The sequence below is a fragment of the Cajanus cajan genome, chromosome 2 (genome assembly GCF_000230855.2).
Source record: "Cajanus cajan strain Asha chromosome 2, NIPB_CcT2T_4, whole genome shotgun sequence".
In the NCBI taxonomy this organism is placed as follows: Eukaryota; Viridiplantae; Streptophyta; class Magnoliopsida; order Fabales; family Fabaceae; genus Cajanus; species Cajanus cajan.
In genome coordinates this window covers 63,657,207-63,668,553 of record NC_138518.1, presented here as the reverse complement: position 1 = coordinate 63,668,553, position 11,347 = coordinate 63,657,207, and the positions used below count along the sequence as shown (strand labels likewise).

The window sequence follows — 11,347 nt, the reverse complement described above, 5'->3', positions numbered from 1 at the left end:
TCTCTAGAGATCATGAGAGATTGGTCTTTGAGATTGGTCGCCGAGATTGGTCACCTTCTCCAAGCGTCTTGGATGTACCTGCAAAAAGGACTCCGACGATCAAGTTAGTTGTCTGAGATTGTCCAATGAAATGTATATATTTTTACCTGCTATTGTCCGTTTTCCTTCTCCATGTAACCGTCATTATTACCGTTAAATTAACTACTTGATATTGTGATTCAAGTTTGGGTAGGCCGAGTTGGCAGGCCAAGTTGGCAGGCCGAGTTGGCAAGCCGAGTTGGTTCGAACTCGGTCACCATTTGACCGAGGTTGGTACACAAGTCATTCAGGGAAGTTATCCACAATGCACAAACAACAGAATAGTTACATATGGGACCTCTGCATGATAATTATTTTTTTGAGATTAAAATTGACGGCATTGAAGGAATTATTTGATAAGTTGAAAATCCTTAAAGGGAGTTGGAAGAAGTTGAGAATGGTTATCCGTGTCACGTAGTGAAGGGCGGTTATATACCACACGTTAAACTAATGCGAAATAATCATCCTCCCCCTATTGCTATAAGTAAATGAGGCAGACACAATCAAAAGGGCCAAAAATTCAATACTTACATGTTTACATGCATTCATTCCCTATATTCATGGCTCTCGTGCACAATATTGCTGAGTATGATTTTAGCCACTCTTTTTCTTTTCTTTTCTTATAGAGTAGTTTTAGCCTAGTTAATATGATGTAGTATTGTAGTTTTGTTGCTTCTAAGAATTCTTATACATTCTAATTCAACAATTATTGGAAGCAAATAAATTATGATTTCTGTTATCAATATATATATTATTTATTAGATTCATTTAAATGTCTATATGCATGAATTTCGTTTCATGATAATCATCGAAGAACATTTAGAAATCTTCGCATGCTAAATCACGTAAAATTGAACCTCGACTAATTTAACTTGCTTAGTCATTTTTAGTTGATGTGTATAAGGTTCATTTCAAAAAATTTGTTGCATGTTAATAACAAATAGAAGTAAGAGACGACGTAGGAAAAATTGCTTGATATACATATCTAAATTGAAAATTTTGCTAGTTCAAATAAAAGAATCCATAAACAAATTTAATCGCAAACAACATGATATTAATACCTTATGTGCCAAATTATATTTTCTCTAATTCTTTTTCCCTTTCTCTCCTCCCTCCATCTCATGTTCTTCAATGTTACTAACACAAAATTGAAGTTTACCTGGACCACTGAGTTAGGTAAAAAAAAAGTAATTTCAGGTGAAAAAAACTGTTTGCAAGTGAACATCGATTACCAAGACGACCACCTTCGAAAAAGAAAACATCAGTTTGTATGTTGTATCATCATATATATATATATAGTACATTATATATATAATAATAAAAATTTTAGCTTTCGTAAAACTGACCTTGGTTTTTTTTAAGAAAATGTATCCTAATAAGTTGTTAGTTATAAGAAATATGCAAAAGCCACACCAACCGCAAAATTGCAGTGCGGTGAAGGCTCAAAGATATGTGCATCAGGCTGAATTTTATTGTACATTAGATTGCAGTGAGGGTGGTGATTTGGAAAGAATAAGTTGCACAAATATTTATTTTAAAATATGGGATATTGGTTGGGATTTGCCTCACAACCACCATGGGATATTGATATTGTTTTCTGCTCTTGTGGCCATTAGACACTCAACCACACCATATGGGGCAGGCGGAGACTTCCAAAGCAGATTTCGCAGCTGCATGGAATGCATGGGAACTGGTGCCCAATATATTGCTGTAATTTTCAGCGCTAAGTCCACCTTGACTTTTAAATTAAAACTTCATACTAAAATTCTCAAATCTTTTGTCATTAGAGTCACTTACTCGTTAAATTTGTAGATTTATAACTAATATAATTGGTGTAAAAAAAATGAAATTAGAAATAAAGATATAAACAAGTTGATTTGAGTTTGGATGAATTCGTTATATTGAAATTGAATTAGATTAAACATATAATTAAATTTTTTTATTATTTAATAAAAATATAAATATTTTATAATAAATATAAATTATTTAATATTTTATTATAAATGTAATATTATCGACTCATAAAATAAATAATAATATAAATTAAATTTTGAATAAATTTGTTAATTTTCTACATTATTACTAGCTTAAATAATTAACATTAATAAAAAATAAAATTTAAAATAAATATATTATATTATTAAAAAATTATCAACTAAAAATATAAAATTAATTATTATTAAGAACGACAAAAAGTATTATGTTAAACAAATAATTATTTAAATATTAATATTAATAATAATAATTATTATTATTATTATTATTATTGTATAATGAATTTGGATTGGTTCACGAGTAAAAAAAAAAAAAAGATTCGTAATTCGATCTGTATAATATTAATTTTAATCGAATTAAGTTAAATGTAACTTAAATATTAAAAAACTCTAATCTAAATTATTGAATCGATTAAAGTCAATTTGAGTTTATGAATTCATACCACTTACACACCTCTAGTTAGAAGCCACACCAAATAATGCAATAGATTCGGTCACAATTAGCTAGGCTTAATTTTAGGGATTATCTTTGTTTGATTAATTATTTTGTATATGTATTATTTCTCTTTTATTGTATGTATTTAAAATATCATTTACAGACGTAATTGAGATGTTATAGATTTTATTTGAGGACGTGTAAAGATCCTGTGATATATATATTTGGAAACTAGTACAATGGATAAAGGAAAACTGATATGTTACATGTATAAAATTAGTAATAGTTTAGTAGGGTCGGTCCAGGATAAGATTGTTAAAATTCAAAATTTAAATTCACGACTAAAAATTATTTCCTATTAATAAAAAGACCTAATATGTAACTTTTTATTTTTATTTTTTATTTTTTATTTTTAATATAATTTTTTTTAAAATTTTTATTTTAGACCTTCCCCATTGTTGGACCGACCCTTCAGTCAATCTTCACCACCCATTCATTCTTATCCTCCAAAAGGCCTGTTTGGATTCCTGTTATCATATCATACAACCTTTGGGTGACGGTGTCTGCTCCTGTTTTGAACTCAACCCTGCACAACCAATATTTTATTTTACATCGGTAGTAATGGGTAGGAATATAATGTTTAATAAACTTATTTAAAAGTATTCTTAGGTGAGAAAAATATGAAGAGTAAATGAAATATTTTTTTATAATTAAAATCTTATTTTTGAACTTATGTACAAATTAATTTTAACTTATAGAAAATCTAATTTCAATTTTTCTATTTTATTTTTTCTTAAAAATATTTCAGATAAAGTTTATACAAACATACGGTAATATTACAAAACTACGAAAAGAAACAAAATGTTTAATTCTGTTATACCTTTTATTCTGGTAGGTTACACTTCGAACCTCAGAGATCCCAACAGCAGTTCCAGTACAGAAAACCTCATCAGCTTCAAGTAATTCATCAACCGAAATTTTGCGTTCCTCGGCCTTGGCAAAATTAACGGCCGGAAAATATTTCAGTAAAATTTATTTTTTTAATGAAAAAAATTCTAGATATTGACCAAATAAAATTTGTTCAAAGATTAAAAGTAAAATTTTAAAATTAAAAACATATATAATCTATAATCTTTTATAACCAGCATCCAAATTAGGTTATCCCATCCCTATATAACAAATTCATGTATTCTTGTGAGAGTAAGATATATTTATATATATTTCCATTTCTCTATACACACACATATATATATATATATATATATATATATATATATATCACTTTTGACGGTTTTTGAATTTTCATATCAAAATATTTTTCTTTTTATTTATTTATTTATTTAAATATACTTTTATTTGATCAATTTGTTTAATAAATACTCAAATTATTTAATTAGCAATAAAAATAATTAGGAATTTATTAAACCAATCTTTGAAAGTGTTCATAACTAAATGTTTGAAATGATTACCTTGTTTCTTTTATTTTTATTTATCATTCTTTTTTTTTGTCTTTTACATTAATTTTCAAAAGTACTTTCAATGATTACTTTTTATATTAATTACACTTATGTTGTATAACTATGTACGTAATACACGTGATACTTGTTAGTTGAACAACAATTTTAATATTAAAATATTATTTTCATATAATGGCTTGGCTTGGACACATTTCATGGACCTTGAACTTGAATGACACAACATTGTTTATAGTAAACATTAATTTTCAAGTGAAAAACTTATGTTTCGTGCTGTGATATGTTTAACATGAATTGCATGTGTACCAGCAAAATTATTCCTTTTTTTCAAAATTATATATTCAAAATCATTAATAAATCACCTTGTAGCCCAAATCACGAGCAAGTTTAATGATACTTTTTCTTGTGATTCCAGGAAGAATAGTTCCGATTAATGGTGAAGTTGAAATCAAATTACCCTACAAATTAAAAGAAATATATACATATATGAGTTGGGGGATTGAAATATGAAAAGGTGTCAGAGCTACACTAAAACACACACACACACACATATATATATATATATATATATATATATATATATATATATATATGAAAAATTGTAAAATTGGCAAAGTAACAAAATAATATCACATGTAACATTACCTTGACAATGAAAGCATTGCACGAAGTCACCTCCTCCACATATTTATGTTCCACCGCATCTAGGAAGAGGACATCGGTAAATCCTTTGGCTTTTGCTTCTTTCATCACATGGAAAACCTGCGTTTAGATAACAAGAGTTTGGTGTTAAAATGTCATTCGACTTCATCATTTGATCGATTTCATGTGTAGCATCTACGTTAGTGCCGATATGTACTATGCTGTTTGATTGAGACACCCATCTATATCCTGGTTGCCATTTTTATATTGTAATAACCATGCATGCATCTCCCTTCATTATTAAAAGCAGGCAAACCCACACTAAATTTTGAAAATTTATTAAAAAATATATTGTTTGGTAAAAATTCACATTATAATAATATATTTTTTTATGATTGAGATTTCATGCAGTGCAAATGTCACTGCGGTTGAACTAAACAACTCATGACGCCTTTGGAATTTCTTTGTGAATTTGTTGAAGTAAATATAAATATATTTTTATCATACATTTGAATATCTTAGACTGTCCTTTATGATTATGATTAGTTTTCTTATTTCCTTTCAATTAGAGTTATTTTATATCCTTAATTATGTTATCTTTTATTTTTGTCAAATTAATGGAATTATTTTAGATGAACCCTTTTATATGATACATTCTAAAGCCTGACATTGAATTTGCACTCCTACTAGCATTTACTTTCCTAATCGACCGTGCTGTTTTACAGGATTCACACAAGTTTAATCATCTAGCCTATAATGCTTTTAGGTATTCTAGTAGGATTCAGTGACCACTCAAAAAGAAAAAGAGAAGTTCACTATGCTAGATAACCAAGTCCAAAATTTATTTCTTATGTTATCACTACTGCAAAATATATATACATACTACAATAGGATTTAAAACCAGCTTAAAGCAAGTTGATTTAATAGGAAAGACTTTTAAATTTTTATTAATAATGTCACTACTTTTATTAAAATCAGTTTTCTTTTAATGATTTCAAACACATCAATTACAAAATCGGTTATAAACATGACTGATTTCATAAGTGACACTTATAAACATGTACACAAGTGTTCATACTAATATGCACAGTAACTAATCATGATTAGAGAAAGAAAAATAAATAAAAAAATTTGAACTTAAGTATAAAATTGACAGAATGTAACAAAAAAATATTTTTCTTTTTGTTTATTTATATGGCCAATTAAGAAATCTGAAAGCTCATTCAATCATCTAGTATTTTTTAAAAATAGTATTTTACAATGCTCGAGTTTTTGATATGGTGTAAATTAATTACTCTTTTGATATGGTATAAAAAGGATGAAAGTTCATTCAATCATCTTGTAGCCCATAGTTAACTTCCATTATTTTATCTAGCCAGAGGCATATATAAACTTACAGATGAATAATTGCCTATATTTTTCACTCCTCCAGTCCCACCGGGATATGCGCGAGGGAGTTTTTCTTCAATCAACAAGTCCATGGGTGTAGTTCGTCCCTGTCCAAATGAACAATTATACAAATAAGATAAAATATAGTTACACCGATTTTGTGATTAATGATATGAAGGGAACATGAATAACAGATCCTCATTATAATCAACATGTTGTGCAATCCATTAATTCCTCTTCTCATTCAACACGGAGATCACTCACCTTGTAAACGTTGCAAATTGGATTAGTGTATATTAGGAAGGTGCACTGTGGTGCAGGTGAAATACCCATAACAGATCCACTTCCAAATAATAAAGGCCTAATGTACAGTGCTCCTTTTCCAAAAGGAGGAACCTGCGGTTTCAATCACAAAACTCAAAACCCTAAAATCAGGAAAAAAATAAATAAATGGCAATACATAAAAATAATATATATAGAAGATGTTTAGATACATGTAAGTGCTTCAAAAGGTTTCTTTATATGAAAATCCTTTTATTTTCAACAGAGAAACCATCAGAAATACTTGTAAATTTGTATCAAAACAGTTATAGTATATACCCAGCGTTTATTTGCGCGGACAACTTGTTTGACAGCATCAGTGTACTGTTCAACAGAAGGTGCCGCCATTAGCAGCCTATCAGCTCCCATCTGCGCGCGCATGGCGTTTTCTTCGGGTCGGAATATCTGCACCCCACCATCTGGTCTTCTGTATGCCTTCATGCCCTCAAATAATCCCTATTTTCATGCATGCATGTATATATTATGTATCATTATGTCAACATTTTGCCTTACATCTATGTTTTGTAAGGGTAAAAGTATCTCCAAATATTTAACACAGAATTCGAATTCCAGTGGAATAGTCTTTTTTTTTTATTTATTTAAATTCTTTCCTCCATCTTTTCCGCTCTTTCTTTGTTTCATTTTCACTGAAATACGTGAATAAAAAAGAGCGATAACCCACCTGTCCGTAATTTAATACCGAAGAGTGTGGTTCGAGCTGAATGGTTCCAAAAGGTACGAGACATCCGTTCGAAAAGATCCCGTCTTCATTGGATTTCATTATATACATGTAATCAGTTGGAATAACTTGATATGTAAGCTTGTCCCAATCCATTTTGTCATACCCATCATCTTCTGTCCCCCTGCAATTAACCATATCACAAACCCAAAACAAAAAGTCAGAAAGAGTAGCCTTAGTTGTACACTTAAAGAGTTTAGTATGATATAAACTAGTTAACCTGTTTTACATAAAGGGCAAAAGGGAAGCAATTCTTGCTATCATTTTACATTTGAATTATTTGTTGACAATTATACTTGTGGCTCCCGATAAATTGGAGCTATTTAATCGTATATATCAAAAGTTGTAGTAATAGAATTTTTTTTTCAAAGAATATAATGCCTTCTCCTTGGGATGGGTTAATTTCTTTTGATTACAAGATCAAATAGCCTATTTCCTCCGGTTATTATTAATTGTTACTTCACGAAGCATGAAAGCTAACGATGTATTTCTTTTTCTATTGAAAAAGTTAATGATGTGTCTTAATCAAGATAATGAATTTTTTTTTAATCAAAAAACTATAAAATTATCGGGCATTTTTTTTAACACTTTACATAAAAAAGAGAAATGTAATGGAAATTCGGTGTTCCCTTGTTTGTCACGGCGAGCTTCAAGCAACTCATTGTTGTTTCAAGATAGCCGTGCTTTTATGTGGTTTTAGGCCTGTCACGGTGATTCCGATGACATTCAAACACGTAATTAATCTATTTCTTTGTCATGATCAAAATCGAAAAATCCCATGGGAGAAATTGAAAAAAAAAATTCAAAAGGCATATATAAAGTACTCATGCAACAATTAATGTTTGTATAACATGAATCCAAAATTGTTGTCGAACAAGAACCTGTTGGTAGTTTGACGATGGGAATTTGCCATGAACCCCAAAGGAAGGCCAGATAAGAATGAAAGGTGGTGAAGAGAAACTAATTAAGCTCAAGGTTAACATGTTGATTTATAGGTAAGAGGGAACCTAAAAATTGACTCCGAACTGTGAGGATTGCAGCTCATGTCAAAGTTGCTATATAGCCTATGGCTGCCTGTCAAATGTCAATTACTTATTGTTGTCTCAGCCGTTAATTAATTCCTGTTGAAAAGCTAACACATATTGTTGTGTATCTTTCAACGTTAATTTTTTTTTAATAAAATTTTGTTTCTAATTAGCTTATGAATATATATGATCACATTTTAATTACAAAATTGTACAGATTTATTTAAATTACATAATTATGTTGGGCTCTCTTATTTTTTTTAGTTATTTTTGTTTTTCTTCTGGGACGGCAAAAAAGAGTTTCAATGATAAAGAAGATACAGACCACATGGGGTACCCACCCTTACATCTATTCATAGGCCACTTATGTAGAGCATATACCATCATAACATATCATCTCCCTCTATGCTACCCTTCCACATCACAGATTATAGATAAATTACAGATAAAAGAGCAAGTAAATCAACACTGCTGCCAAAGAGGTAGACTAGAAATATATCTTACAACCAGCCACTCCAAATCTCCAACACAGCTACCAAAGAAAATACCAAAGATAATACGCAGCATAAATCATCCATCCTTGTATGTTGACAACAGATATACATGCTCCAAGATTTACTGACCATTGATCAAAGCTGAAATCAAATTATTGTTTATTAGTCCTAAGCCAATACCATGAAGTGAATATGATGTCCAGCAAAAGTCTCGTTTTTTCATAATGTTGTGTTCTGAAAACAGTTATTCCTATGCCCCCGCATGGTCCAAATGACATCACACCATACGACCGCTACCTTTGGATTTCTATATTGGAGGTTTGTATGGCAATTGAACATTTCTTTTTATAAGATTATGGATTGTGGGCAATCCATTATAATAAATCTTTCATAATAGAATCGGTACTTATGTAACATGGATTTGGACATGGTATAAGAACATAATATAGGTATAAATACAAGGATACCACATATATATAATATATAATATGAATAATATGATAAAAAATTATATATTGATATAACAATATCTTAATAAGTCTCAAACAAATCATTTAGAGGTACAATAATCTACAACAAAAAAAAATCTTGTAATTAGTTTTGATTCTATGATTGGTTAAGTAAGGAAAGACAAATTTTCTTTTTTTGTTTATGTTTTTATCAAGATTTTTTCTTTTACTTTTAAAAAAATCCGAATCTTCTTTTCTTTATTTTTGTTTTTATCGAGTTTTTTTTGTTTTTTTTTAAAAAAAATCCCCAAACCACTCATCAAAAAGTTTGGCCGCAAACATCAAGATATTTTGTAAGTATCCATAATAAAAATGTGTCCAATTTGTGCAATGTTTATGTTTGTGACGCATCCGTGGCGTGTTCGTTTTGCAAAAATGTCAAATATTAGGATACAGTAGTTTCATGTCGTGTTTGTGCATCATAGATGAATGCCTTTGGGGATACCTTCACCTTCCAAACTTGTATGAGTGTTTTATCTACTTGGTTCCCAAATTTCAGATTGCATAGAGATTTATAGGCTGAATTAACCAAAAAAACCCGTATAGACCCGTCTATCCACATCCAAGAGACCTCCTGTCCTCTTTGCAATGAAACATTCTACAATAAAACTTTCAAATTTTCCCATTGTTCATTCTCCCACTCAAACCATTTTCTCCTTCACTTTAAGTCCCACCTCCACTCATTTTCAACTCATTTGCCCATATCAGCAATGATGTGTTGCTTCTGGATAGAGTTCATAAACATCCTCGGGTGTGAGCTTGCCTAGCAATCATCTCTCAACCACTTATCCAACCAAAATTTTGTTTATTGTTCCTCATTCCCTAATTTTTGTTCTATCATTTTGTCAAACCACCTAGGCTGGTTCATTCTCCCACAAACCTTTCTCAAGTCTCGCTACCAAATATTTGAATCTGTTGCACTACTGTTGCACTAATGTCTCCCTCACTCAAATTTCCCACACCACCATATTTAGAAACCAAAACTTTCCCCTAAATACTATCCTTTTGATGAAGGAGATTTCACTTCCATTTTCCCAATAAGGAATCATTAAAACCTTCTATATCTTTCACTCTTAAATCCCCTTGAACTTTTGGGTGACAAATCTTCTCCATTTTATCCATGGATTTTTTCTAATCCCCTCATTGACCCCACCATAAGATATTTCTCTAGATACTAACTACCTTTCTCACCACATTTCTTGGCATTTTGAAAAAGGAAAGGAGATACAGAGGTAGAGCAGTTAGAATTGAATTTATGAGATAGATCCTGCCAACTATAGATAGAACTTTGTTTTTCCATGCATATAACTTCTTGAATTTATTAATTATTGGCCTCTAAGTTTCTTCCTTCCTTGAGTTTGCAGCGATCGGGATCCCCAAATAAATAAAGGTAAAGACATTAGTCTATAGTGCAGCTAGTTAGCATGCCTTTCTTGAACGTACACTTCTTTCTACTCCAATAGCATCGAAACTGCTCTCGAAAAAAATTACTTTTAGTCCTAAAATCAATTCAAAACACCTCAAAATACAATTAATAGTGACAACATTTTAATACTAGTTTCACACCAAAAAAACCGTGTCATTGACATATAAGAGATTGAGTTTTACCTGTTTTTCCCCAACTAAAAAGCCATCATAAAGGCCTTTTTTCCTGTTGTTCTCAACATGTCACTGAGTTCTTTTGCCACAAAATTAAAGAGAAAGGAGGCTAGGGGGTCGCCCTGCCTCAACCCCTTGTGTTCCTTGAACTTAATTAGGTGTAGGCTACCATTAACAAAGACAAAAATTTGGGTTGTTATAAGACACCCTTGGATCCACTATCTCCACTTTACAGTTATTGTTGTTTTCCATCAATCCAAGTAATTTTATTGTCCAACGTTCCAAAATTAGATTATTTTTCTTCTTCTAGATATATAATTTGAATTACAATATTTTAAACATTGGACTTGAATTAATCAGTAAGTTATTATAATTTTTCAAATTTTTAATTAGGTTCCAATAGTTACTTTTTAGAGTGTTTTTAGCTATAAGAACTAATTAAAATCTTGAAAAAATCATAGTGACTTACAAATTATTTTAACCTTTTATTTTATTTGTCTGTGCAAAACTATCATATTTTTAATTTAGATAAGTTTTAAAATATAAATTAAAAATATGAGAAGTATTTAAAATTAAAAGGGAGATACATAAGTAGTTATTAATTTAAAATAATAAAGAAAATATTATAAGTAACCCAAAGTTAGAA

At 30.0% G+C, this 11,347-nt stretch overlaps 1 protein-coding gene across 1 annotated transcript; it reads right to left on the bottom strand.

Moving 5' to 3' along the window:
• Nucleotides 1-2,752: 2,752 nt before the first annotated feature.
• Nucleotides 2,753-8,057, bottom strand: LOC109809943 (branched-chain amino acid aminotransferase 1, mitochondrial). Its single transcript, XM_020373376.3, has 9 exons — nt 7,956-8,057; nt 7,018-7,198; nt 6,615-6,791; nt 6,279-6,410; nt 6,023-6,121; nt 4,629-4,745; nt 4,346-4,441; nt 3,389-3,501; nt 2,753-3,094 (listed from the first exon to the last, which is right to left on the bottom strand). Exons 1-9 carry the CDS (start codon nt 7,985-7,987, stop codon nt 2,980-2,982), a joined length of 1,062 nt encoding a protein of 353 aa, XP_020228965.1. The 5' UTR covers nt 7,988-8,057; the 3' UTR covers nt 2,753-2,979.
• Between the last annotated feature and the right edge of the window lie 3,290 nt (nt 8,058-11,347).